The sequence below is a fragment of the Lentinus tigrinus genome (genome assembly GCF_003813185.1).
Source record: "Lentinus tigrinus ALCF2SS1-7 unplaced genomic scaffold L226scaffold_83, whole genome shotgun sequence".
NCBI classification, from domain to species: Eukaryota; Fungi; Basidiomycota; class Agaricomycetes; order Polyporales; family Polyporaceae; genus Lentinus; species Lentinus tigrinus.
The window spans coordinates 1-26790 of record NW_027137992.1 but is presented as its reverse complement, the minus strand read 5'-3'; the positions used below and the strand labels follow the sequence as shown (position 1 = coordinate 26790).

Here is a 26790-nt window from a genome sequence, read left to right as displayed (position 1 = left end):
CGAGCATGTCGGGTTTCCGACAGATATCGGGGAATCTGGAGGGAATCTGGACTTGTCAGCGAATGCAAGCACTCAGCATCTCTATAGCGAAGTTATCTGGCAGGGTAGACGATGTCAAGAACAGATAACTGCTTACCTGACAGTTGAAATACCCGGGCCGCGACGTAGACACTGTATAGGGCGTCCGGACATGTGCTGGTATTGGGACGGTCAGCCTGACATATGACTTGTCAGCAGATAATTCAGGAAGAGCGATACAGACAACATACCCATATATCCATCGGAAGATAAGGAGAATTTCATCGTACAATGTTTCTGGAACGTAACGTGAGTACTCTACTGGGTTCGAGGTCTTACCTTTGGAGCTCGTAACCTCATGCCACTTTGAGGACATCCACCAGCTCCGCGGAGGCCGAAGGACACTTTGTTCGATTCTCTGCCAGTCCATATCGTACATTACCATATCACTGCGTCATATCCATCCAGGCTAACTCCTCACGCGCTCGAGACGAGCGGCAACTTCTTCTTTAGCTCCTCAGGGTCCTCAATGGGCAGCCCGCACGTGAAGTTCTCGCAGATCCGGACGTTCTCCTTCGCCTCCGCCGCAGGACCCTTCTTTTCCAGCTCGTCGACCAAGCTGCGCACGCTCGAGTTCAACTCGGCCAGCTTCCGCGGCGGACAAGTCGGGTCGAGGTGGATGAGCACGCGGTTCGGGATGAAGGTCGAGCGGATGAGCTTGAGCAGCGCGCCCTCGGAGGCGTCGCTCGCCGTGTATATGAACTACAATGGCACTTCAACCAAACAACAAGTAGAGATTGAATACTCCGACGCACCTGCATGTACCCCCTGTCCGCCATGAGCGCAGCACTGACCATCGACGCGAGCGCATACGGCGCCTGCTTCAGCAACTGGCCGTTCGACGCAATTATGCTCTCCGCCTTCTCGTTGTATTCCGCATGTTTGTCCTCCGCGAAGTGCGCGAGCCGCTGCAAGTTCGAGAGTGTGATCGAGACAGCGCTTGGCTCGGCGCCATCCTTGAGAACCATGGTCAGCGGTTGAGACCACTCAGGCTGAAGGAGCTGCGTACCTGGGCATCCTTCATGCGAATGAGGATGTGCGGATCGGGAGCGGACGCGAAGTATCCGCCTCCCTCGGAGTCGTAGAACAGCTTGTCTTGTTTCTTCTGCAGGTCGATTGCCCACGCGAGGTACTCCTCCTTCGCGCTTGCCTCATACAGGTCCAGCAGGCCTGCGCGTGATATAAGCTAGATTCTTATGTGCTACGACGAGAAGCTAAAGTCTCACCTTGGGTGAAGAACGCGTAGTCGTCCGCTTGTCCGGTCGGACCTTGCCCCTCGCGGTAACTCCGCCTCAGCTCGCCGGTCTTCTCGTCGAAGAGATGCGAGCGGACAAACGCAGCAGAACCTTCGGCCAATTTGAGCGCCTTCGAGGCGACCTCGCTATCGGCGGCGAGGACTTCGTATGCGCGCGAGAGCCCAGAGATCTACGCGAAGGGAAGCCTGAGTTGAACAGCACAGTGTGACGCGATAGACGGCGCGTACCATGAGCCCGTTCCAGCACGTCAGGATCTTGTCGTCGAGGTGCGGCCGCGGACGATGCTTGTCACGGTACGCGCGCAGGGTGGCCAAGTTCGCCTCCAAAGTCTTCTGCACCTCATCGACTGGCTTCCCAAACTTCTCAGCCGTCTCTTGGGGTGTATGCGCCGTGAAGAGGACGTTCTACACGAACATGAGTCAGAGAGCTGATGGAGACATCCGCGAACGACAACTCACCTTTCCTTTCAGCTCGCCCTGAATGTCATGTCTCGGGTCGCAGTTCCCCTGCTCCTCCACCCCAAAGTGATACTTGAATAGCTCCGCGTCGATCCCAAGTAGCTCGTCCAGCTGTTTCGCCGTCCAGACATAGAACGCACCCTCCTTCTTGACCGTGCTGTCGATAGAGGGGAGCGAGTCCGCGTCTTCAGCACTGTAGAACCCGCCCTCAGGACTCGTGAGGTCCTTGAAGACGTAGGAGATGATGTCCTTCGCCATCAGCTCGAGTGTCTTCTTGTCGCGCGACGATACTGGGAGGAGCTGGTAGAGATCAAGAGCGGAGGAGAGGAGCTGGGCTTGGTCGTAGCTGCGGGAGGTTCGTAAGTGCAGCACACAAGGGGTGGACAACGACGCTCACAGCATCTTCTCAACTTTAGATGAAGGTCAGCATGCCTCGCACTGTTAACAGAGAAAGGGGAACTTACAGTGGGGCACGTGCCAATGCTCGTCGACGGAGTAACGCGAGAAGCCGCCCCCCACGACGTCTCGGATGCCTCCGTTGTAGATCTTCGTCAATGTGAAGACGGCGATGTCTCTGGCACTCTCTGCATCCTTCTTGTCGTGTGCAGATGCATTCGGGGCGCCGAGGTGATACGCAGCATAGCGCGCAAGGAAATGCAAGGTCTGCGCTGGGGACGGGAACTTCGGCGCGCCCCCAAAGCCACCGTGAACGGGGTCGAATCGTCCGTGCAATCGCTTGAAGACATCGGCTGCGAGGGGTTGGACCATGATGTCGCTGTCCGAAGCAGTCTGTAAATGTGAGCGGTCAGGATGTATCTGAAACAGACAGGCATTCTACGTACATTTGAAGCCTCTCGAAGCACTTCGATTACTTGTTTTCCCGATTCAACGCAGCGGTTCGGATCTCGCTCCCACCTATGGCATAGTCAGAATGGCTTGCGGAGAGAGCAAATGGCGGATCGTACACTTCGGCGAGCTTCATCAGAACTTGTCTGAATGTTCCCTTTGGAAAATACGTCTGTATTGACGTGAGTATGTCGTGTCCCTGGTCAGAGATAGCGATAAGAAGTTCGTACCCCAGCAAAGAAAGGGTGGAGATCCGGAGTCAACCCTACAGGTATGTGCATGTCAGTGGGTGAGCGGTGAGCGAGACGAAACGCACTCACAGACTGACATGGGCCACCCGCCGCCGCCGTTGGTGGCTTGGAGGAAGGTCATGTAGAGTCGGTCTACGTCAGGCCTTTCCTCCCGGTCAACCTGTAAGAAGCATGCTCAGATGGTGTCTCTACACTTGGCTAAACAACGCTTCTGACCTTGATGTTCACGTAGTGCTCATTCATGATCTTGGCTGTTAGTTCGTCTTCGAAGCTCTCATGGGCTAGAACATGGCACCCTGCATTTCAAGTGTGAGCCAGGACCAGCCTCACCATGCCTCGTACAGAACATGAACGCGTACAATGACACGCAGAATACCCAACCTAGAACCCACGGTTCGTGAGTGAATGCCATAAGATGATGAAATGCGAGGACATACCGAGAGGAAGATAGGTTTATTCTCGTGCTTCGCCTTGTCAAAGGCTTCCTGACTCCACTCATACCAGTCTACCTATGAGATGGACAGTGAGAACGAGGAAGGTACAACGTCGAGGTATTGTTGAGTAATCACCGGATTGTTGGCATGTTGCAAAAGGTAGGGACTCTTGGCGTTTACCAGGCGGTTCGAATGTTTGCTCGAGTCCTGTGAGCTGCTCATGTTTATGTGCTGTATCGACGATTCTTGCCGACGCAGCACTGCTGGCAGAAGCCTAGTTGACGCAATGGGTAGGAGACAGCGATGTGGCAGATGTTTCAATAATGTGGCGGATCGAAGTGTCCTTGAGATTGGAATGTGGCGGTATAAGAGAGACATGAGCAGGAAGGTACGCGTGGGGGTAAAGCTGGGGTTAAGCGTAGCCATTGTTGCGACGATGACGTAGGTGACGGGTAACCCTAACCTAATACTTATCAGCCGAGCCGGCGACGCTTCAGCCTCTTGAGGATCAACCGACAGTTTTATTTCGCGTTCTTCATAATTCGTCGATCTGATCACTGCAAGGTCTCAGGTACTACAAATATAAATTACAAGTACACTTTAGCAACGGATTACTTGAGTGGTGGCGTGTCGGCCATAACGAGCGCAGCGAAAGCCGGAGGGTAGCGAGGGCCAATGCCAGTGGTAGCATCCGCCGCAACCGCAATCTCGCGAATCTCGGTCACTTCCTCGGGCGTGAGCTTGACATTCTGTGCGTCCATGTTCTCCTTGATGTTCTACACTATAGTGAGTTTGTGAAGGGGCGAGGACTCTCATCATATAGGTGCTACGTACAGCGACCTTAGTCGAGCCGGGAATGGGGAAGAAGTCGTCTCCTTGCGCAAGGATCCACGCGAGCGTGACTTGCCTCGGGGTGGCGCCGTGCTTGTCCGCAATAGTTTTGATGCTATTGACCACATTTATGATGTTTGGGAAGTTCTCCGCGGCGCGGTAGGTGGCGGCGCGCGTCCGTTCGCTCCAGGTCATCTGGCGACGTCTTCCGTTGCACGAGTCGTCAGTTGCAGTACGACTTACGATACCGACTTAAAAGAACTCACTACATATCTTTCCCGTGAGAAGCCCACGCCCGACGGGCGAGTAACACACGATCTTGACTCCGAGCTCGCGGGCAGTCTGGAGGAGAGCGGTCTTCGGGTCCTCAATGTCAAGCGTGAACGACGAATACTCGACTTGAAGAGCCGTAATAGGGTGGACAGCGTGCGCACGTCGAAGGGTGTCGGCTGAGACCTCTGATAGGCCGAGGAACTTCACCTTCCCGAGTCTGGGGTGGTCACAGCACGTCAGAACGAGGTACTTGAGATACTATGGAACTTTGGAGACCTACTTGACTTGTTCTGCCATGGCAGCTACGGTGAGATCGATTGGGACAGTACGGTCCGTGCTATGTCGTAATCGTCGTCAGCATACCTAATAGCCATCCCTGCATGCTGACAGGCTTTGCTCACCGATGATAGTACCAGAGGTCGACGTAGTCGACCCCAAGCTTAGCCAGAGACTCATCTAACTTTTTTCACGGCGTAGTCGGGATCTCCGCATATACGGCGACCATCTGGAAGGGGTTGTCCCCTGATCATACCGAACTTGGTCGCGAGGAAGATCTCGTTCCGTTTTCCGGTCTTCTTGAGCCTGGAGTGTGCCAGTCAGCTTCGGCCGAGCAAAAGGGGTAAGTAGCACTGACCACTTGCCAATGATATACTCGCTATCGCCGTAGACGTCGGCGGTGTCCCAATGCGTACATCCGTTGTCGTAGACGGCGTCGAGGACCTGTCGGTACACGCCGTTGTCTTGGAATCAAATCGGTCCGCGGTATAGAGCGGCACCTTGAGTCGCTCGTCATCGGAAAACTTGGAGGTGTAGACTCCAGCGATGCCCATAGCGCCGTAGCCGATGGGATAGACGACATAATCACCGATCTTGCGAGTCGGAGTGCTCATTGTGATATGATTAAGAGCCTAGGGGCGTGCACGAGTCAGGGCGAGTGCTGTATGCGTCAGATGCTCAACGGAGTGTTGTCCATGGTCCTTAAATGCATGTGCCTACTTAGCTGGCCCCGCATGCCCTCCGAGCCCGTAGTGATGTGTTGCATGGGCTGGAAGAACCTCGTCCCCATTAGCGCTTCGGGGGGCGTCCGGTAAATTCGTCTCGGGAAGTGCCTGCCCGACCGAGCTGGCGGCAGTGTATTGACACACTCGGCGTTGTTGTGGGTCTACCGCAGTGTATCAATGGGTCGTATGATAGGACGCATGCATGAGAAAGTGAGAAGTCACCTGAAGTGTCTCCACCGTATGGTTGAACCAAGATGAGTTACTGCCACTGAGTCTGTAACCACAGCTCCTGAAAGAAGGAACGGAGTATGTATATGGACTTTGACGCAGGGAAAAGAGAAGACAATGAATGCCGGACTGTGGAAACGTTGTTGATGTCGCGCTGGGGCGGGTTTTGCTTTGCTTCAGACCAGTGGTGAGACTGCAGTCAGATTAGGTCCGATCGTTTCGTTTCTTCTCCAGAGATCGCAAGGCAGCATATGGTGGATAGATAGTAATCCTGCACCGTGAGCTCGAGGTCGATCGTCGCTGGTTGAAATGCGGCGCTTGTATGTAGCCGGTCCGATGAGCCTGCCCTGAACTTTGAAGAAACGGATAACTAACGAATAAATGATAGTGATAAAGTAACTGATGCATGTATCTGGGCTTACCTCGTACCTGCCTCATACTTTCTGGGAACAGCACGATGTACGATGTTGTATGAAGTAAATCAATGGCAAATCCAATGTCAGTGGACAACAACAGTCCATGCATCATAAGCTCCTCAGTTCAGCGCGAACCTCGTCCAGCATCTTCTGTGCCTCTGCAATATCGAGTCAGTCAGCACTCCTTCGCGGCGTGATGAGAGAACCATAGATAAACCTACCAGCCTTGACCTTTCCCTCTCCGAACCGAACTGCATTCTCGAACGCTTTCTCTGCACCCTCCAACGCTTTCTTCCTTTCCTCCGCTCGCAAGTGTTCCGCGACACTCTCATTCCCTTCCTCATCACCCGCCAAGATCGCCGCCTCGCCCATGCGCACCCATCCCTTTGCCCACCGCTCATCCAATGCCGTCGCGGTATGCGCGTCCTGTATCGCTTTTGGCCGCAGCTTCTGGCGGTCCTCCTTCGGGACGTCCGGCGACCTGATCAGCTTGATGTAGGCCAACGCGCGGTTCCCGTACAGGACCGCTGACTTCGGCGCAACTTCGATCGCGCGCGAGTAATGCTCTACCGCACGATGATAGTCTCCCTTTGCAAACGCTGCGTTTCCCTCGGACTTTGCCTTCTCCGCCTCGGCCGGCAGAGTAGGAGCAGAAGCGTGCTTGGCAACCATGGCCGCAAGCCCGCGCGGGTCGGCGCCCTGCAACGAATCGACGGGACCGCTCTCACGGATCGTGTAAAAAGTGGGCATTGCTCTGATTTGGTATTTCTGCGCGATGGCCTGGTGTCTGTCGACGTCAACTTTCAAGAAGACAGCGTTTGGATACTGCGACGCGAGCTGCTCGTAGATAGGAGCGATTGTCTGTAATGGTTCATGTTAGTGCCGGTGCTCGCAGCATATCGCGATCGAGTTGAACGCGACTCACCTTGCATGGACCGCACCATGTTGCGAAGAAGTCCACAAATATAGGCTGGTTCTTCTCCTTCGCGGCGCGTAGTGTGGCATTCCAGTGGCTCACGGATTCGATGACAATAGGTTCCGGCATGTTCAGCTGGGAAGTGTGTTTGTATGACAAGCTGAGTGTCTTGTCTCCTTATATACTGTGAGTCGTGGCACGAGACAAAGTAGAGGTCGCTCAGCTAAGCTCAAAGCTGTACTTGTTCCAGGACGTTCTTAGCGTGACGATCAGTCACACGGGATACATCGCGCACGTGCCTATACTCAAACCACTCTCTTCGGTACTGAGCAGCTCGCGGATGGACGAAATTACAATGTCCTTCAGACAGTACAGCCCTCCTAAATCATTTTGGCCAAATGCATCTCTTCTGCACATCGTGTTGATGCTGCGAACACATACTATGGTACACTTCAGATTGGGGACTCAACATTCTATGTATACGATCAGATGTTACATTCACGATTCCATTCGTGAAGACTCAAATCCAACCCCTAGCCTTGAAGTCCTCCAAGGAATCCTTGACCATCTCTTCCATGGTATGGAACTTGATGCCGAACAGCCTCTGAATCTTGCTAGTATCGTACGCCTGGAAGTAGACCGCCGTGGCGGGGTTGAAGCTGGTGTCGCCTGCCGGAAGCTGCGGGTAGAGACGGTGCGCGATGTTCACTATCGCGGTGGGAAGACCATCAGTCAATAGAGCCACATTCGGACATTGTACGGTTGGTACCCACCGAAATCCTGCAACTTGAATACGCTCTGGCTGACGATGATGCGCTCGCCGCTAGCCTCCGGGGTTTTGACTGCAAGAACATGAGCAAGCCCGAGGTCGCGCGCGTCGATCCACGATGACCTGTAAGCGCGGACATATGCGATAAGCCTGAGCTTTGGTTTCCACTAACAAAGTACTCACCCCCAATTCAGCACCTCCTTGCTGGTCGTCCCGGCGACGGTGGCATCGTAGAACATGCGCATGGACTCGTTCAAATGTTCCGGCTTGTCGACGTCGTGCAAGATAGGCCCGTAGACGTACGACGGGTTGATGACGACAAGGTCCCAGGAGACCTCCCCCTTATGGTCGTTCCAGTACTTCCACGCGGCGCGCTCGGCGAGCGTCTTGCTCGCGCAGTACTTGTCGGCGGCGGTAGAGGCGGCGCCCTTGGCCTCGACCTCGCGGATCGCGCGCTCGTTCCAGTCGGCCTCGGAGAAGGTCTTGGGATCGGGCCCCTCTTCGAGGATGGAGCCGCAGGAGGAGGTCACGACGATGCGCTTCACGCTCGTACCGTGCTTCAGCGCTGACGTGAGGATCCCGACCGTGCCCTGTACGGCGGGGACGATGATCTCGGAGGGATCCTTGGCGTGAGTGTGGAACGGAGACGCAGTATGAGCGATGGCGTCGACGCCTTTCACGGCTTCGTCGAACGCGCCCTCCTGTGGGTTTGCAGGTCAGTGATGGAAATAAGAACATATGCGTCAGTCTGCTTGCCTTGACAATATCCTCCACGATGGCGAACTCTAGCTTGTCACCGTAGGACTTGAAGAGCGAGCGCAGGTGCGTGGTCTTGCTCTCGGATCGAACGGTGCCACGAACCGCGAAACCCTGCTCAAGCAAGGTCTTCACGACCCAGACGGCGACGTAGCCGTTCGCGCCGGTGACGAGGACCTTTCCTGTAGAGATAGCGGGCATGCTGATGTGATGTGGAGTCTGCTTGCTGGACTGTGGTGCACTGGAAGGGTTGCGATCCTTAGAGCGAATATCCAGCCCCCTTTATACTTCCAGTGCTCAGCTCTTCGTACGGTGGGCCTGGTGGACTTTGAGCCTGTGGGCAGAAAGTTCTACCTGTATGATGGGATCGCTGACGCCCCAAGAAACCCGAGTGAGACCGGAATCTAGCAGTCCGTCAAAATGAGCGCTCATTACACGATGCGAGACGTACCGGTGCTGGATCCCCTGTTCCCGCACAACACATCATCCTAACGGAGGTTCCGTATTAATCAAGTTAGCAATTTTGTTTGAGTCATAGTCCCTGGCGTAACACTTTACCGCTGTCGCAACCACTTGAGAGCCATGCTCGAGTCCGTCCGTGGTCAGTGTATGTGCCAGGCATCCAAGACGGCGTTGTTGGCTTCCCATTCACTACCGCTGTGAATGTCAGCCTCCGTGTTTCCCAAACGACACCGGCACCGTAAGCATAGACGGATACTAAACCTCTCACAGACACCGCACGATGTCCTATCTTTCCTTCCAAGCACTGAGACAGGACGGAAGAAGAGGAATGCAGCTGCGCACCTGGGCTTCGATGACCCCACAATATGCGCATGCGTTGATCGTGACAAGGAAATTGCCACGGGATTGGCAAAATGTCGCCTGCGATGGCAGGATCGTCCGGAATGTGCAATGGCGAGGGGGCGGTTACGTATGCGCTACTCCGGGACAACATGGCTGAAAGGCATACAGAGCGGAGGCTATCGGTCCAATCTGTGCCGGGGTACAACGGGCGAGGCAGGAGGAGTCAGTTGGACGATACATAGCGATCAGAAGCGATACGCACCGTGTTAAGCGAGCAATCGGGGTTGTGTTGGTTTGTTGGCAGAGACGCTGAGCAACGTTACAGGGTCTCCCAAACCACCCGAAGACACCCCACTTGACCCCCCGGCTCCTCTGCAGCACTACCTGCACTATCCCTGGCTTCCTGAACTCCATGCACCGCTCAGTCATCTTCACAAACTCGTCGAGGCCTCTTCGGCCCCTGGAAGAATTGTTTCACGGCGACGAACAGAAGCTGAGATGGCTCACCAGCATGCACCCTCCGACGACGACGACTGAGACTCCAACTCCTGCACCTCTACTAATCCACCTGCTTTTCATCCGATTCGTCGACTCTCCTAGGGAATGCAGGTCCGCCAAGCGAGAGGAGGTAGTGGTCCACCAGTAGGAAGTTTGAGGCTGCCGATGTCCGATGAGGATCGCCGAGACGTCGCCTCCTTTATAGGCTCTCCACTTCCCGTCCGGCCGTCGCTCAGTTCGCCAGGTCCACCAGAGTCTGTAGGCTCGCCGAGAGGTAGAACATCTTCAAGATGAGTTGTCATGTATTGCCCGGTCGGACTCGTAGACGTCGAGCGCTATCCGTGGATCGGAGCAAACAACTGGAGGTTGGAGGCAAAGAACTCGCGGATAGCGGTCGTCAGGACCAGCAATGTCGAGTATGTTATCCGGCTGCGTCACCTCCACCGGGATAGCGACCTTGATGCTATGTGCTTCGTCAGTCTCCGTGGCAGCACCTGCGCGGTAGGCTGAAGAAGCCGAGGACGTATTCAGAGACTACGCCAGTCAGTGCCATGTATAATTAGTATCAAGACAGGGTGAGCGGCGGAGAAGAAGGGGAGTCCTCTCCGTAACGCCATGTCTTGACCCTGCCATGGCCCGACCGGACAATGTGGCATCCAGTCAATGCAAAGAACCTACGCAGAGAATTTTCAGCGTCACGGTACCGCAGGTGCATGGAATGAGATATGGTAGACCCGTTGTCGTAATAGACTCTCTGCCCTCTGAAAAATTTGACCGTCGTAAAGAGGCTACAACCACGTCCGTATTTGACGCCTCATATCGGTCGCAGAAAAGACCAGAAACCAGATGCAACTTGGTCTTTGACTGCGATGATGCTCGCCGACCGGAGTATGCATATTGATGTGCGGTGGATGAGAACTCGAAGTCGCGATAGCACAGGCTGTATGTGCTGCGTCGCACAACGAAATACTCTCCTGCCATCGGAGGAGAAGCGCCCAGAGCGCGGCTCAGTATGCCGACCGGCATATTGTATGCCTCCGATGTCGGAGTCATCCCGCGAACGGGATCCCATACTGATTCATCGAGAAGCGAGTCTCAGTCAGTCTCCAGAGGGCCTCGTATCTTCATACTCCGGTCCGCAGTTGACACTTCCTGGCGTAGCCCGGTGTGCTTACTACCGTGGCTTGAACAGGATCGCAAGCCCTAGAGCCTGACGTGAACACGCCAAACGAAAGTGGTAAGGGCGTTGACTCACATACAGCGTGCTGTGTGGTGTAGGAGGCACGTACACCGTGTCATGGTGCACGAGGGCAGAGCCATAATCCAAACTCGATCACGGTAGCGCCCGCTCGGGAGGACCACTGCGCGATGGCCCTCGGGCTGTGAGCGGTGTCAAGATGAGCTCCTTCAGAGCAAAAATATGCTCCTCTTGAATAGTAGGCATCTATTAGAGGTAACTAGACGGTCTAGCCCCAGCATGCGATCGAGGAAAATTACAAGCCACCTTGCAGGCTGGTACACGTGGCAATTGAACTTGAACTCACCAGCGTCCGGGAGCTGTAGGGAGTATACTGAGCTACGCATAGACACCGTTCTTAATGGCTCATGCGGTAGGTATAGCCTACTGAGGTCTGCATTAGCGTGCTGAACACCGACCACTCGCAGAGTCACCGGAGCATACCTCGACGACGCCGATCACAAACTTCAAGTTACGACGAGCGCAGATCACGCATGTGGTGTAAGCGATAGCATAATTTGATATGTATTCTGGCATCTGTGGAGATTCGGAAGATGGGTCATGCTGCCAGTACATGCACGAAGTCGAATTCGGAGTTCCAGCTTCGTCTTCAACGCTTGGTAGTACTGCAATCAGCTGCACTATCATCAGAGAGAACTTTAAAATACTAGTACAGTTCACCTGCTTGCTTCAATGCCGAAGGTTATCAGGAAGAGAGCAGTGTATGGCGAGTATTTGCGGAGCGAACTGGAGCATGCTTGCAAGCTCTGGGCTGAGAATGTTCGTGATTTCTGAGTCGTAGTACTACAGGCCATATCTTCCTGTCGTTCTTCAACAGCTCAAGGAGCTGTGCGAGTTGCCATGGGATGCATGGCCATGAGTCTTTGTCTTTGTCGCAGTCAAGAAGATGTAAGTACTAGTACAAAGTCGCAGCGGAACACTGGCAACCGGAGTGGCGCTGCTTGGGTTAGGGTTCAACGTGAGCGCACGTGGCCTCCAGCCTCGGGCCCGGCACGGCCCGTCGGAGAGGTCAGATCCAGCCCCTCGCCTTGAAGTCCTCCAACGTATCCTTCACCATTGTTTCCATCGGGCAAAAATTGATCTTAAACAGCTTCCGTTGCTTGCTCGTATCGAACACCTGGTAGTGAGTCGCAACGGTGGGGTCATAATCGATGCTGCCTGCCGGAAGTTGGGGATAGAGGCGGTGCGCGATGTCCACTGCGATAAGTAGGTGAACCGGATGCATTATATGACTGTGCTGAGGTAAGACACGTACCGAAGTCTTGCAACTTGTACACGTCGTTGCTGATGATGATGCGCTCGCCACCTGCTCCCGGTGTCTGCATTGCGAGGACATGAGCGAGACCGACGTCGCGCACATCCACCCAAGATGATCTGTAGATGCAATGTCATACGATTAGCCCCCGGTGCGACATCTGTATCACGGACAGCGCCAAACGCACCCCCAAGTGGCCAGGGTCTCCTTGTCCCGCGCATCAGCCACAGCGGCATCATAGAAGATGCGCATCGACGCGTTCAGGTTCTCCGGTCTATCCACATCATGCAAGATAGGGCCAAAAACATACGTCGGGTTGAGGACCACCAGGTCCCACGCAACCTCCGCCCTGTACTTGTTCCAGAAGTTCCACGCTGCGCGCTCCGCGAGGGTCTTGCTCGCGCTGTACTTTGCGAAGCCAGATGCCGTAGCACCCTTGGTCTCGACCTCGCGAATGGCGGGCTCGTTCCAGTCGGCCTCAGTGAAGGCCTTCAAGTTCGAGTCGGGTTGCTCCTCGAACACGGACCCGGCGGAGCCGACCCAGACGATGCGCTGAACGGAGGTGCCACGCTTTAGGGCGGAGGTGAGGATACTGACTGTTCCCTGGACAGCTGGGAGGATTAGTTCGGCGGCGTCACCCTGGATGATGCCTACAGGCGATGCGGTGTGGACGATGCCATCGACGTCCTTGACTGCTTCGTCGAAAGCGCCGTCCTGTCAGTGCAAGAACGCTCGTCAGAAGAGCGATAGAGAAGATAGACGTGAAGTAACGCTTTACCTTGGTGATATCTTCGACGACGACAACATCAAACTTGTCGCCGTATGACTGGAAGAGGGATCCGAGGTAGGTGGCTTTGCGTTCGGAACGAACAGCGCCGCGGACAGCGAATCCATGCTCGAGGAATGTCTTCACGATCCAGACAGAGACATAGCCGTTTGCACCGGTGACGAGAATCTTTCCAATTGGAACGGCGGGCATGGTGGCAGAAGAAAAGTTCGAGGTTGAATGAGTATTAAGTCGGCTAGAGGACTGCGCGTCGATCCTTTTTGTAGTTGAGCAACCGCTGTTGAATGGGGAATCGGGGAATCTATCCCGCTTCTCGCAAGGGCTGCATATTCTGTCTGAAATGTGAAGTGAGACGGGTGGAGCAGAGCAGTGGCCCGCCTGATCGACCGGGAATGAGTGGATGAAACATGTTATGTTATGCATACCAAAACGAAGAAGTCGCAGGACTTGACATCCCGACACAAGGCTAAACCATACCTTCCACAGTGGGACATCCATGACAGATGAGAAGAAAGGCACTGCTATGAATACCGTTGCAGTCGATGAAGGCCTCCATTCATGGACACATCGCACACGAGCCAGCCCCGTTGACGAATTTCGAGCGTCTATTCCGCACATGCGAGAGCTCGGTAAACGGCATGTCAAGTATCCCGTCCATTCTGTGACAAACTTCGAATCAACATGAAACAAACGCAGATCAAAAGGAAGTAACACGCACACACACAGCTAATTGCGTTCAGTCATCTAGAATTCAGCTTCTGAGTCACGTAAGCACCGTCCCACTCAGACGTTCTTCCGATCCTCGAGCGGACCCTCTCCCAGTACCACCGACATCGTCACAGGGGACCCACCAACAAGCGCCCCCTCGTCTACCTTCCATCCCGCAACCTGCGCAGCTTCGACGAAGCCCGGGAAGAGTTTCGACGCATGCTCTAACGCGCCCCGAACAGCCGCAAGCTGCCTCTCGAACTCGTTCGGGGTCCTGCTCCCACACGTCCGCACGACCTCATGCGCGTGCACCCATGCCTTCAAATGGTCACGCGGGCCGTGCCCTTCCTTGAGCCCCACGACGAGGCGCACGGATGCGGAGGACGCGGACGCATACCAGAGGACGTACTTCTCGTCTGCGAAGGTCTCGAGGAGCGTGAGGATCTGCTCGTCGCTCAAGGAGTGGTGCCGTAGGTGAGATGAGGTCGAGAATAGCGAGATTGTGCCTTCGAGATGCGTACATGGGCCCCTGAGCGTGGCGAATGATACGCCGAGGAAGCAGCGAGCGGAGTGGGCCTTGTCGTAGACGATCCAGGACGAGTCTGTGAAGATCTTTTCCTGCTTCGAAACGGCTTGGTGTGGTAGAACAGCCACCTTCGACTCGTCCTTACGCCCTTAGACAAGAGATCAGACAGAGTACAGGAGACGGAGAGCGAACTCACCATCCAAGGAAGCGCTGTATGCCTTCCACGCGATGCTCGCTCGTTGCCTGTTAAAAGAGCGCATGGAAATGACCCGAACGGCCATCACGTTCGTCGCCAGGTGAAAGAAGATGAGCGTGAAGAGCACGGCGTATGTCTCTGCGTGCCCGTGCACGTACTGTACGACAACGGTCCCGCACTGCCGGCACCTATCAGCGACATTGAAGACTGTAGTGAAGATGGACTCACGAGCATACCAAGCAGTGCGAGGACAGTCTCTTTGCTCCCGTCCTTCGCGCTGAGGTCCCCCACATCACCAGGCTTTTCACCCGCGGTCGCGAAGTGCACCGTGAGAGCAGCTTTCGAACCTCCTGCGACGGCACCGCAGATCGCTCGTGAAGCGCCACTCAAGCATAGTGCGACGATGCGGAGTGGCGAGTCCGATGTCGGGACGATGTATGGGTGATGCGGAGAGAGGGCGATCGTTGCGAGATACGGGGACAGCGTGTCGAGAATGATAGCCACGTCGTTGAAGATGTCTGCCAGGAGCCGGTAGGTCTTCGCCTCTGGATAGAGTGACGTTCCAAGATAGTACCCAGACACAATAGCTGGTCGAAAGAGCGGTGTGAGCAGCTGGGTTCCAACAGATGATGTAGCCCGGCTCATGCTCACTTGTTAGTCTGCTGAAGACGTCCTGAAGGACCGTGAGAAGAATAGCGTTCGTCGCAGATGCGGATGCATTTCCGACGCCATGAGCTGGCATACACTTCTCAGTCATACACCACAGAGTCACAACTGGATGCATACCTTGTAGAACAGCTCTGGATGCGAAGAGTGACGCAAGTGAGCTGCAAAACGCCTGCAGCGCGTTCCATATCTGGTACCTGTCATGGAGCTCTACAGACAACCACGGGGCAGAAGAACAGTATCATACTGGAGGTAATCTGCGCAATGTTTTTTGGTATCAATATCAGTCCTCTAATAGACAAAGCGAGCACTCACCATCAGAGACTGTAACGGGGTATCCTTCAGGAAGGAAGACATCGCTCAAGACCTGGCGCCAGCGCCAGCCGGACGCCGGTGTCTGTACGACGTGTCGTTAGCGTGGTGGTTTCAGACCATAATCAGTAGCTTCGTACCTTTCCATGCTTGATATCCTCATGAAACTGGAGCTGATCAGCAGTATACTGCGCGATGACGTGTCCTGATCCATCCTTCTCGCTGATAACGAAGCCTCTCGGGCTCAGCTTTGGCATGAATATGGTCGATACAAATTCACTAGTGAAGGATTTCTTGATACAGATTGGTCGGCGGTTAGTTCGTGGCTGTATTTGCCGCTGTGGTGACTCGAACGAGGTGGATGTTTGAAAGCAGGTTCGGGCGCTTCCTGTCAAACTTCCAAGTATCGCACAGACGCTGGCTGGCTGAGATGGAAAAGCACGACGTAGTATTGACAGACGATGATAGAGAGAACGAGTAGCATGTGGTGTCATCTACGATAGTGTGTCATAAAGCTCTTAACGTCTTGTGATCAGACCTGTCCCGCCGCCCGCCTGATGAGGGTAGCAGTCTCCTCTGACCGCGGCGCAATCTCGCATTTGAACGGAGCTGGGTGGCTAAGGGCCAAACGCAGTGCAGCAAGGCACGAACGCGTACAGCGAGAAAAACGTACCTAATGAAGCCCTGGAAGTCCACCTCCGGGACGATCTCCTCACCATTCTCGTCCTTGGCCTTCGTGATGTTGAACACGCACAGCATGGTCGCGATTCCGATGAAGATCGAGTTCATCGCGAAGAACATACCGGGACAGATCCTAGATGCGGCTCCATGTCAGCACTACGTGGGTATGCACGCCTACGACTCTCTCACCTGCGCCCGAAGCCAAACCCGATGATCGACGGGTCCTCATATCGTTCCAGCTCGCGCAAGTTGCCATCCGCATCCAAATACCTCTCAGGGCGGAACACCTCAGGGTCGGGGAACACTCCTGGGTCCTGAAGCATCGACCAAATGTTCGCCCACACGACCGTCCCCTTCGGGATAAAACACCCGTGGTAGACGTCGTCCTGCGTTACGCGGTGAGCGAGCCCGAGCGGAACCGCAGGATTCCACCGGAGCACCTCGAGCACGATCGCGTTGATGTACGGCAGCCGCGCGCGGTCGGCGAACGTCGGGAGGCGCGTCCAGGAGCTTGAAGGGCCGAGGACGACATCGAGCTCGGCCTGCGCGCGCGTCTGGATTTGTGGCCAGAGCGTCATGGCCAGGATGAACGCTGTCATGGAGGAGGGCGTCTGTGCAAGTCAATCATGAACACGGGTTGCTGTGGCGAGGACGCGCGCGTTAAGTATGTACGTACCGTGTCGGCTCCGCCTTGGTTACGGCCGGTACTGTTAGATTGCACAAAGCCGTGAGGCGTTGAATGTACTGACCAGAGTATAGGGACGCGGCTGCGGCCTTGATAAGCTCTTCGTCTGCCGGCGTAGGTATGCGCTTCTCCTCCAAATAGCTCGAGATGAACGAAGGCCGGGCACGTCCGGCTTCCTGAAACCACGTCAATACGACCCGTAGCAAATACAAACACACATGTGCACCATCTCTTTCTTCACGAACGCGTACGGCAAGTCGTACATCTCGTCCAGCTCCCGTCGCATGCGTCGCGCGATCGCCTTGAACCCACCGCCCGGCAGCAACCATTCGGGCGTGCAGCGCAGCACGGGGAAGTTGTCGACCAGGAACGCGCCCGGCTCGGACGCCTTGGCGAACCCTTGCATCGCAATCTCGACGACCCTGACCAGGGGATCCTGGGCCTGGTCCTGGGTGACTTCGTAGCCGTACGCGAGACGTAGTATGAGCGCTCCCGTGGATCTGCCGCAAGTGAGATTGCTTGATGTGGAGAGTTGGCGGTAAGATGCTTACTCTCGCGGATGCCTGTAGAAGTTCTCCGGATCGTTCGAGAACAGTAGAACTATGGTGCACTTTCCGCCGGAATCCGCCGGAATCCGCCGGAATCCGGCGGAATATGGCGGAATATGGCGGATGATGGGAGATAAGGTGATAAGACAAGACCAGTAACAAACTTGTTACTAGCTCCAGTAATTCCCAGTAACTAGCACGTCTTGTACTCGGTCATGTTAGCGCAGGGCAACAGATACCTTTGGTTTGCTAAGTCCGCGCCGTCTGAAGTGGTTTCGCTATGACTTAAGCGGTTCCACCATCCACCGCACGCTTGCCAGTATGTGTATGTCCCTGAAGCTACGTTCCAAGTACCCTTTCAGCTGAACCTGTTGTTCTTTTATCTGTAGCGCTTCACTCATCCGCTGTAGCGCTTCACTCATCCGCTGTAGCGCTTCACTCATCCGCTGTAGCGCTTCACCCATCCGACGCATCATCTTAAGTGGTTATGTCTCTCTTTACCACTCCACCTAAGTGGTTGCGCTTTCGTCCAGGTGAGTCCACAACCGCTTAAGCCGTTCCGCTTTTCACAAGAATTCAATCACGCTGAAGGGGTTCTGCTCTCCTCAGGTGTCATGTATTTTCGTTGAAGTGCTTCCGCGTGCCACATCGTGTGTGCACACTCTCAGCGCACACCATGTAATTGCACACTACTCTGTGGAACAGAGTCGTCCAGTCCCCCAACCACTTCAGTCCTTAAGCTGTCCGCCAAACCGCTTAAGTCCTTAAGCTGACCACCGAACCACTTAGGATGTCCGCCGAACCACTTAAGTCGTTCCAAGCATTCGCAAGCACTTAAGCAGTTCTGTGTAGAGTATCACCGCGGTACCGCTTCTGTGGTTCATTGGTCTGCTGTGCCGCCAATGCCGCATAAGTTGTTCTGCTCTCCCCACAAACACTTAGCCTGCAAATATCACGTAAGTGCTTGTTGGGTCCATGCACTTTGTAAGCGTTCTCATTTCCGCATAACTCATTTTCCACGTTCCGCATGGTATGCGGATCTCATTTGACTTACTTTGATCGCCCCCAAAGCGCGCGGCATGGTCTCTGCATCCACCATCTCCCAGGAGTTATGGTCCTTCTGTCCGATATCGCCTCCAGGGTCTCCCGCCTCCCCGCACTGTATACCAATCTTCAACAAGCACAGTTACTCGCCTTCTTTGACTTAGCCACCCGCTTTGCTCCCCTGCTCACTCTCACACGTCCTACTAACGCTCTACCTTCTGACCCGCCCATCCTCCCTGGCAATATACAGTCTGTGCTGAGTATCTATACAGGACTCTCGGTCGCAGACGTTGCTTCCCTGTGGTCCGTCTTGTTCGACATTGTACTGCGAGCACGTCCTGGCGAGCTCGTTCTGCAGCCCGGGCAGACCGATGCGTTTCTTGCTTCCTCCGGCCCCTCGCACAATATCGGTGCGTGGGCTCCCCAGTGTCATTCACTCAGTGCCTCATTCTACTGCCACAGGAGCGGAAATCATGCTCAGCCACGTCACAAAATGCGAGACTCATGGGTGCTCACGGCAGGGACGGTCCATTGCTGGAAAACGACACGAATATGCTGCACAGCTATTTACTCGTCGAAGGGGTGTACTGCCGATTCGCGTCGTCACGCTGTACTGCAAAGGTGAGTTCTATCACTGTGGAGTTGGGCAAAGCTACATCATCGCGGCACAGAATGCCACACAACATACCGCCCCAACTACATCGTGCGCAATGCCTCATCGCCCGATGCAACGCGCGTGTACTACCAAGGCATCCCAGACGCCCTCGAGGTCTCAGAGCACACGTACATTGAGAGGGATCTCGTCGTGCTGTTTAGAGCCCAGATGGCTTTCGCCCAGTGCGTATAGCGCCTGTACTACTATCATATTGGTCTGGCTCATGTGCTCCTGCAGTGCGTCGGGAGACACCGTAGCTCGTGTATATAACCTTGGTCTCAGCTCCCAAGTCTCAAGCCCTCCCCTTACCGGCGCAATGGTTTGGAGTGCCTTCTATCTCCACGCCCTTCTCTCCGACCAGCAGGAACTGTCCTCTCAGCTTGAGCTTCCCCACCATGGCCGGCAAAATGCCCGATTTGAGGCTGCTCTTAGAGAGCGCAATCAGCGCATGCGAGGGATTGGTCAGCGCCTTTGGGCGCACGCGTGCGATGACTGTGAGCGCGTTTCTCTCGCTCCAGATGGGTGCGATGGGTCCTATAGTGCGTATCCGAGTCTTTTTTGTTTGTCAGAACGGTGTTCCTGATGTCCTTGCTCCTCAGCACGGCTGTCTGCCTGCGTCATGGACGGCGTAACTATCGGCCATCCTCGCTGTAATGAGCGTCACTGCAGGAATACACTCCGTAGTCCTCAGGATCGTTTTTGCCAGGAGCACACCAGCCTTCATGATCAATGCGCCATTGAAGGCTGCACTGAAGTGTCCGCCACCGGGTTCCGCACATGCAACAGCGAGGTTCATCGCGCGTACGAGATCGAGAAGCGTGAAAGGGGCACGGCCATATATCGTCTCAGATTACGCGCAGAGAAAGCCTCTGACCGCCGCGCCGTGGCGGCGCAGGTGCGGGTTTCCAGTGTGGACGATATTCTGGACGATGCAGATGTTGTGGCGGCCCTCGACCGCTCTGATGACGGTCCCGCCGATAGCAACACCACAGAAACCTTCCCCTCCTGCGCCGATATCTTGGATAGGGCTGATGTGGCTGATGTGGTTGGCGACATGCCTCGCCTACACCACTCTGAGGCTACCAAGCAAGCGCGTCGGCGTAAGGATCCTAAAGCCAGCGGCGAGCAAGGCTCGCGACGGCCGAAGGTTCGTTCTGCTCTCACCCGCAGGTGGACGCACAATGAACAGCTCATGGTTCGGCCATGTCGTATCATTATATCCCGGGCCACGTTTTTTGAATCCGAGGGTCCGGCGGAAACTCTGGTATGGCACATCCTTTGTTCGTGGATTCTGTACAGCACATTTGCTAACCGTCTTCTTCTCGCTCATGGGCCCATCACCACAGCGTTTCGTGCTCGACACCTTTCCATCCCATCTTCCACGTTCACGGCCCTCCTTTCTTATCTACGACAACAACTGCAACCTTCTCAAGCATATTCGAGCGTCTGGCCTGCAAGACCTGTATCACACCGCCCTCACCGTCGACGTCTTCCATGCAAACACCAAGCATTCTGACCGAGATGAGTTCTGCCAGGAGAACTGCAATCCCGCCCTGTTTCCCGAGCTGTACGATGATGCCAAGGGCGAGTGGGTTTTCAATTCCTCAGTATGCGAGCAGGTCAACGCATGGTTCGGTAAATTTCTGGCTGTCGTGCGGGAGATGTCAGAGGTGCATTACAATTTTTTCTTGGACGAGATGATTGCAGTGTACAACGAGTATCGTGAAAAGATCCTCCACAAGCGGGGCAAGCGCCCTCGCCTCATACCTCTCGATGAGTTAAAACTTTGTCTGTAGTTACAGAGCGACACAGCAGTAATGCGATATGATTTGGGGCGAGCAACAAGACGGAGTGTCACGTGCATAATGAATATGCTGATTACATGTTTTCAGGCGTAGACGTGCAAACCGAACAGGCCAAGGAACAAGGCAAGGGAACGTGCTGATGCAGGCCAGAGAGGCAGTAGCGGGGGTCGAATGGCGCCGTATGCCGCCCACGAGAGGCTGTCTTGACGACGTGGGTACCAAAGATCGCGTATCGTGGAGCGTTGTACCAGAGGCGTCGGTGCGTATGCGCTGTTCCATACACAAGACTGTGCAAGGGTCATAACTGAGTCGAAGATCGCGCTGCCGCTGATGGTTGTGCTGCATCTTAATGACGCAGCTAGAGCACTCAGAGCTGGCATCCCTGGAGTCGTTAGCAGTGGTTGTCGACACTGGTCGGGTAGCTGAGGCTGATGGAGGTAGACGTTGAGCTTGTGCAGTCGTATACGGCCCTTGAGCTTAACGTTGGGGATGGTGGGGAATGGGCACGGAGGAGGTCTGACGTACAAGAGGAGGACGTCTTGGTTGCTGACGCGGGTGCAGCGCACTGGAAGACGTCGTCTTGAGGGACGAGGCCTAAGCGGGAAGGTTTCTGCTGGGTTGCCGCGGAAGGGATGCCATGGCGAAGTTCTCGAGACGGGAGGAGGGAGGAGTGTGGGCGGTGCGTACAAGGCAGATGGCCGCACTCCCCTCTGCTATCCAGTCGCGGTGCAACAGCATTGGGAGTTCGCACAGCCTGCCGTCCCGCGGGCGTTGGTGTGACTCTGGACAGCCCGAGTGCACACGATCCTCGCGACGACCAGCCTCTGGAGGGCGGCTTCGGGCTACTGCTAGCAGCGCCAGCCCTAAGTTGGCGAGTGCGGCTTGAACGCAACTCAGCCAGCCGAAAGCCGATTCGACAAAGCCACTGCCGCAGCGTGATCCACGCTGAGGCTCCCCTGGTGGTGCGCAGGCGGGAGCGCGTGCGGCGAGGACGATGCGGGTGCGGCGGCAGGGTGCGAGCAGGGTGCGGGTGCGGCGAGGAGGATGTGTGGGTGCGCGAGTAAGATAGCAGGATGATGTGTAGTCGACGTACCAACGTAGTTGCTCTGTCCTGTATGAGCATCCATCAACGCGCGCAGGCTTCGTGCGCACCAATGCAGAGGCCGCCTCCCGGACGGAGTGCGTTATCTCGGTGGGCGGGTGAGAGATAGTTGCAAACTCACCGTATTTCGTACACGCTCTCCTCTTCTCGGGCCCTCCCAGTCTCGTCGCTTGTGCTTTGAATGGCCGGTATAGGTGGGAACCGTGGTGAGTACGGTTGAACGTGTTCAAGGAGCGCGGCGTGGTCGCACACAGGTGTGAGGCCCTTCCCTGAGCTTTCCGCTGCTTTCCGTGCCGCGCGCATGGTATGTGCTCGGGGCGGATTCGCCGGGTGCATTCGAGGACCAGCTCAAGATGGATGTGCGATGGCGATCAGAGAGCGTAGGTGTCTCCGACAATGGCAGACGGGGAGTGCAGAGCGCTTGAACAAGGTCAGCGGCTCCGCGGCTCGAGCTTCTCAGTCTAACTTCAACTGCTTCACCTTCAAGCTTTGGAATGATTTGGGTCCGTCACACCCTGCCCGCCTGCTACCAGGCCTGGAATTCCGTAGGTTGTTCAGACTAATGTAGTTTGGCATCTCACTGACATCGCTCCGTACGCAGTCCAAACACGCCTTGTTTACCGCCTTGCGGGGCGTCGGCGTGGGCTATTTCTGTGGCCCCCTCCCTCTTGGGTGCTCGCGCGTCGATATCATCGCAGCCCGCGGTTGGAGCTCATCCCGCATATTCGTATATTTGATGTCACGCTGCGCGCCCGATCTTCAATCTGTATCACAGCCCGCCTGCCCGCCGAGTGTGTCTTACACCGAACGTGAGAGCCCTACCGCAAGCGGGAACGCGAGGTACGTCTGGTAACATAAGTAAGTACGCATGCGGGGTCGGGACATGCATGGACCCCGATCTCGCATAGCGGTCTTCCGGTACGGTAAGTCGCCGGATGCTTTGTTCCAGGTGGGTGCATGTTTCACCTCGCTTGCCTGCTTTCAAATTCGCATGGCGGCCGCGGATCCGTCGGCCGCGTGTCTGTCCCCGACGCAACTTCCTCCACCCGTTCCCGCTGCCACCACCTCCCTCTCATCCCCGCCTTCTGAACGCGATTCTGTCACTTCGCCATGGCACTTCCCTCGAGTGAGCTTGTTTCTCCACGAGGCCATTCACGTTGGCTAACCATCGCGTCCCGGCCCATCCCCTCTTGTCACGCATGGACCCTACAGCGTCCAATATCAAGACCGAAGCAAAGCAGACGACTCGGGCGTCGCAGGTCGCGCGCGACGGCCAAGGTGCGCCCGCCCATTGTCAGGCCCGTGTTACGGTGGTGGACATGACGTCTGGCGGTCTTCAGTTTCGCAGTCCGTGAAGCTCGCGCAATGGAGGACCGGGGACCTCGGTAAGCAGTCGTATGCCATAGATTTGCTCTATCTAACAGTGCATATATACAGTTTCGCAGCGCGTTGAAGTAGAACAAGTCAATATGACCTGCGGTGGTAAGTGCTACTAGTACACTCCGTCCACCCGCACACCCACCCGCACACCCTTCCACCCGCACCTGATGTCTCGAGCTACTAATGTATCTGTCGTACCAGGTCGCCAGACCATCACGGTCGAGAACATCGCCCCGGTCAGTGGAGGTAAGCATTTATCCCCAGGCTTGGTCGACTGGGGAACGTTAAGCGTCGGCGTGCGCTTGCAGAGTCAAAACAGACAGTCGATGTGCAGCAGCCCGTTCCGGGGGCCTCAGGTAATTATGCCCACTACCATTACCGCGGGGCAGTGTGTTAACATCACATTGTAGCTCACAAGATGCGTGCGGAGCAGTGCCATGCCGATGGTACCGGTTAGTCGTGCACCCCGACTGACGCCTCTTGTAAACTCATACCGCGCTGTACGCAGGCACACAACGCATACAGGCATTGGATGCAGACGGTTCCTGGAAAGGTCGGCTTCACCGGGTCATATCCTCGCCGTTACTGACTTATCTCACACCTAGATATCCTCGTTACCACAGGGCAGCTCTCAGACGTCTGCCCAGCCGATGGTCGCCCCGGTTCTTTTCGTGATGCAGGTTTGAAGGGTTTAATCTTACCTCACGCGTGATAGCCTCATGTTTCGCCCACAGAGCCTGTTCGAAGCGCGCGTTCGACGCCGCAAACCCCTGGTGCGCCTACGTCAAGCGAAAATCAACGTCAGTGTCCCAGGCGATACTCGCAGAGACGCGCTGCTCATAAATTTCCGTGTAGAGGCGCCCCGTCGCGAACAATCCCTGGACTATGCCACCGCACCGCGTAAGTTATAATATCATCATTCACAATGTTAGCTCCAATATCTCTATCAAACAGCGCCCTCTCCTCGTTTGCAGGCGACCGCAAAAGCTCCGTCCCTACCTTACCAGAGCCCCGCCACCGTCGCAAGCGGGAGTACTGCTTTGCCAAGGCGCAGGGATGCCATTACGGTTGGGGAGTCCCGGAGCAGTGAGCACGCAGCTGGTGAGTTACATTTCGGTGCCTCTCAGATCTGTCTCTGTTCCGCACCCATGGGGTGCTTTCTCGAACGTTGTGCGACCGGTTGCAAAGTTTCCTGGGACCGTGATACCCCACACCGCACCCTCTTGTTCAAATCCCTTGTTTCGGTGGCCGCCGCGGGTCGCACCTTCTGTCTCCGCACCTTGGAAACGATCTGCACCCGCGGCGTTTGCTCATCGCGCTCAAGGACATCCTACCTCTGCATAGCCGATGGGGTCATATATCCGGTCTACCCACACTGGAAACCAATTGACCCCGCGTCGTTTCGATGCTGCGGTCACCTACGTGCGACCTCAGCTGTGCGACCATTGTATGACTGATTCATATCATCGGTTCACAGGCATCCCGGTACCCGCCGTCGTGCATCGGCCAAGCGGTAGGTACAGTTCGCTCTATGCTGCACGGCAGGATACTGACTTCTCACAATGCCGGGACCCCAGGACTCTGCGCGAAACCTGACTCCCTCAAGGACCCAGGGCCCTGGCCCGAGCGGGGACCAACCCCCCCACCCTACAGCGAGCAGAACGTCGGGCGGCAGATCAAGAAGCGGGAGCTGTCCGGTGAGACCTACCCGCCCGGAGTTGATGCCCTCGCATATCTTGACCAGCACATGCTTTGTCCGCAGATCCCCCAATCCCCCAGCTCCGTCGCCGGCCGCCCCCCAGTTCTTCAGCACCTGCGAGTTCTCCGCCTCAGTCTGGCGCTATCGCTGAGGTGCAGGCGGTTCAGGCTGCAGGTTCAGGACCCAAACCGGATGCCCAGCAATGGCCTTCGGTCCTGTACACGACTGGAGGAGGTATGCTTTCTCAGTCGTGTGTGTTGTGCCTCTGGAGTCCACTGATTGGTTTTGCTTGCAGCTGGCAGGGAGCTTTTCGGCGTCGTAATAGACAGCACCCCGCGCCGCCGTTAGTAAATCTGTCTGTAACTTGGTCAAACAAGAATCTTATACGAATGCATGGCGATGCCGGCAAACAGGCTTCTCCAGCGAGTCGACGAAGGAGGAAAAGGCCCAGGCAAGCCAAGAAACTTCGCTGCATGCCGCGTCACAACCGGCGCCGCACCGGGGTAAAGAAAAACTTGAAGATGCGAGTGAGTATGCACTCAGATGGCCCTCCCATCATGTTTTGACCTCGCGCTACAGCACAAACAGCACCTGCAGCGAGCGACATGGACGACTACATCCAGAACGTCGATGGGACCGTACGGGTGGGTACATCCGATGTCATATAGACATACTGCCAGCGTTGCTAATGCATACCATTGTGCCAGACCTGGGATGTGGAGGTCCTGTCAGTGCCGGCCGATATTCTTAAACTGGCCATGCTCGCCGAGTGGCGCGGCACACCGACGAGCGAGGATGAGCCAGGAGAAATGCCAGCCTCGAACGTCACAGACCAACCGCCTTCCAACGAAGATTCTGCGAACGAGAGCGCTCTGTATGAAACTATGGCAGGCCCACCCACCCCCATCGACGTTTCACCAGAACCGTCAGGCATACTGCGAAGCTCGCATCACACGCCTCGAGATCGCCCTTCTACCCTGCCTCGCGCCGCTTATTTCCGCCGCCGCTCTGGTCGACAAACACCGGCACCTTCTGCCACCTCTGGGGCTTCGTGCACTACATCTCCTGAGGTCGACCATGGCGGGCAATCAGACGTTGACCAGCGCGCTGTATATGCGCCGGTGTTCTCTCCGCCTGCTCGGTCAGCAATGTCGTCCCAATCCCCAGACGTTTCGCGAGCTGGTGGTCGCTCAGGCGTCAACCATACCCCTACAGCTCCCGCGCCACCCCGCTCGTCGTCCAAACGAACCTCGTCACAGACGAAGAAGAGGAGTCAGAGCGAGACAAAGCAGGCTCTGTCCAAGGCCCGCTACAAACAGGCACGGCGAACCAAGCGAGAGGCGGCCGCCGCGGTGCGGCTCGCCAGAGAGATGGAATTAGGGCTGACACCCGGCAGTGCACGCCGTCGGCTGAAGCTCTGCGCACTCATGGTCCTGCGGCTAGTCAAGTCAGTCAGATTAGACATCACCTGCGAGGCTCAAGGCATCCGCAGACCGGCCGCCAAGAAAGCTTTTGACAAGGGCATTGGCAAGGGAGGTTTGCTGCCGGCCATCTTCACGGTCGCAAACACAGGCTTCACCGGCCGCTACATCGGCAAGCAGTCGCCGCGGCGATTCAGCCTAGATGAGCTACGCGCGAAGGGATTTCGCGTGATCGAATGGAATGGCC

At 55.8% G+C, this 26790-nt stretch overlaps 9 protein-coding genes across 9 annotated transcripts; 2 read left to right on the top strand and 7 right to left on the bottom strand.

Moving 5' to 3' along the window:
* Nucleotides 1-495: 495 nt before the first annotated feature.
* On the bottom strand, nt 496-3545 carry L226DRAFT_576840 (uncharacterized protein; the record flags this gene model as incomplete). Its single annotated transcript, XM_067685451.1, has 16 exons — nt 496-780; nt 834-1034; nt 1088-1248; nt 1305-1503; nt 1562-1738; nt 1793-2138; nt 2190-2202; nt 2257-2581; nt 2635-2707; nt 2758-2810; nt 2869-2903; nt 2959-3049; nt 3106-3185; nt 3249-3270; nt 3327-3398; nt 3459-3545. 16 exons carry the CDS (start codon nt 3543-3545, stop codon nt 496-498), a joined length of 2220 nt encoding a protein of 739 aa, XP_067528496.1.
* Nucleotides 3546-3934: 389 nt separating this feature from the next.
* L226DRAFT_548723 (Aldo/keto reductase) lies at nt 3935-5317 on the bottom strand (the record flags this gene model as incomplete). Its single annotated transcript, XM_067682625.1, has 9 exons — nt 3935-4099; nt 4158-4301; nt 4358-4359; nt 4421-4644; nt 4708-4764; nt 4829-4883; nt 4924-5009; nt 5062-5147; nt 5204-5317. 9 exons carry the CDS (start codon nt 5315-5317, stop codon nt 3935-3937), a joined length of 933 nt encoding a protein of 310 aa, XP_067528495.1.
* An 808-nt stretch (nt 5318-6125) lies between these two features.
* On the bottom strand, nt 6126-7185 carry L226DRAFT_496261 (thioredoxin-domain-containing protein). The gene is made up of 3 exons (XM_067677551.1): nt 6998-7185; nt 6294-6933; nt 6126-6230 (listed from the first exon to the last, which is right to left on the bottom strand). Exons 1-3 carry the CDS (start codon nt 7115-7117, stop codon nt 6181-6183), a joined length of 810 nt encoding a protein of 269 aa, XP_067528494.1. The 5' UTR covers nt 7118-7185; the 3' UTR covers nt 6126-6180.
* Nucleotides 7186-7508: 323 nt separating this feature from the next.
* Nucleotides 7509-8714, bottom strand: L226DRAFT_548721 (NAD(P)-binding protein; the record flags this gene model as incomplete). Its single annotated transcript, XM_067682624.1, has 4 exons — nt 7509-7696; nt 7762-7880; nt 7941-8458; nt 8514-8714. 4 exons carry the CDS (start codon nt 8712-8714, stop codon nt 7509-7511), a joined length of 1026 nt encoding a protein of 341 aa, XP_067528493.1.
* Nucleotides 8715-11944: 3230 nt separating this feature from the next.
* On the bottom strand, nt 11945-13307 carry L226DRAFT_617820 (NAD(P)-binding protein; the record flags this gene model as incomplete). Its single annotated transcript, XM_067687095.1, has 4 exons — nt 11945-12270; nt 12329-12447; nt 12516-13042; nt 13107-13307. The coding sequence occupies 4 exons, from the start codon at nt 13305-13307 to the stop codon at nt 12083-12085; spliced, it is 1035 nt and encodes a 344-aa protein (XP_067528492.1). The 3' UTR covers nt 11945-12082.
* A 355-nt stretch (nt 13308-13662) lies between these two features.
* L226DRAFT_496253 (DUF647-domain-containing protein) lies at nt 13663-15881 on the bottom strand. Its single transcript, XM_067677550.1, has 9 exons — nt 15664-15881; nt 15527-15608; nt 15459-15468; nt 15332-15408; nt 15197-15280; nt 14774-15132; nt 14546-14723; nt 13834-14497; nt 13663-13774 (listed from the first exon to the last, which is right to left on the bottom strand). The coding sequence occupies exons 1-8, from the start codon at nt 15778-15780 to the stop codon at nt 13899-13901; spliced, it is 1506 nt and encodes a 501-aa protein (XP_067528491.1). The 5' UTR covers nt 15781-15881; the 3' UTR covers nt 13663-13774; nt 13834-13898.
* Nucleotides 15882-16055: 174 nt separating this feature from the next.
* On the bottom strand, nt 16056-17388 carry L226DRAFT_474223 (cytochrome P450; the record flags this gene model as incomplete). Its single annotated transcript, XM_067676567.1, has 6 exons — nt 16056-16140; nt 16197-16337; nt 16394-16815; nt 16881-16894; nt 16954-17065; nt 17116-17388. Coding segments are annotated over 6 exons (1047 nt in total), but the record flags the coding sequence as incomplete, so codon positions are not given.
* Nucleotides 17389-18954: 1566 nt separating this feature from the next.
* On the top strand, nt 18955-20932 carry L226DRAFT_474222 (uncharacterized protein; the record flags this gene model as incomplete). Its single annotated transcript, XM_067676566.1, has 6 exons — nt 18955-19102; nt 19153-19318; nt 19374-19675; nt 19736-20019; nt 20263-20400; nt 20483-20932. The coding sequence occupies 6 exons, from the start codon at nt 18955-18957 to the stop codon at nt 20930-20932; spliced, it is 1488 nt and encodes a 495-aa protein (XP_067528489.1).
* A 2310-nt stretch (nt 20933-23242) lies between these two features.
* L226DRAFT_576833 (uncharacterized protein) lies at nt 23243-26191 on the top strand (the record flags this gene model as incomplete). Its single annotated transcript, XM_067685450.1, has 19 exons — nt 23243-23321; nt 23384-23428; nt 23481-23525; nt 23625-23669; nt 23732-23779; nt 23834-23875; nt 23932-23976; nt 24029-24103; nt 24158-24223; nt 24279-24323; nt 24378-24524; nt 24901-24936; nt 25001-25120; nt 25186-25356; nt 25418-25465; nt 25536-25649; nt 25702-25766; nt 25830-25996; nt 26053-26191. The coding sequence occupies 19 exons, from the start codon at nt 23243-23245 to the stop codon at nt 26189-26191; spliced, it is 1542 nt and encodes a 513-aa protein (XP_067528488.1).
* Nucleotides 26192-26790: the final 599 nt, after the last annotated feature.

Coding starts and splice junctions, on each gene's coding strand:
- L226DRAFT_496261 (XM_067677551.1), bottom strand. CDS start 7,117: ATGCCGGAACCTATTGTCATCGAATCCGTGAGCCACTGGAATGCCACA. Junction 6,934..6,997: donor CATGGTGCGGTCCATGCAAG/GTGAGTCGCGTT, acceptor GAACCATTACAG/ACAATCGCTCCTATCTACGA. Junction 6,231..6,293: donor AGAGGGAAAGGTCAAGGCTG/GTAGGTTTATCT, acceptor TCGATATTGCAG/AGGCACAGAAGATGCTGGAC.
- L226DRAFT_496253 (XM_067677550.1), bottom strand. CDS start 15,780: ATGCCAAAGCTGAGCCCGAGAGGCTTCGTTATCAGCGAGAAGGATGGA. Junction 15,281..15,331: donor ATCCAGAGCTGTTCTACAAG/GTATGCATCCAG, acceptor AGTGTATGCCAG/CTCATGGCGTCGGAAATGCA. Junction 15,133..15,196: donor CGTCTTCAGCAGACTAACAA/GTGAGCATGAGC, acceptor TCTTTCGACCAG/CTATTGTGTCTGGGTACTAT.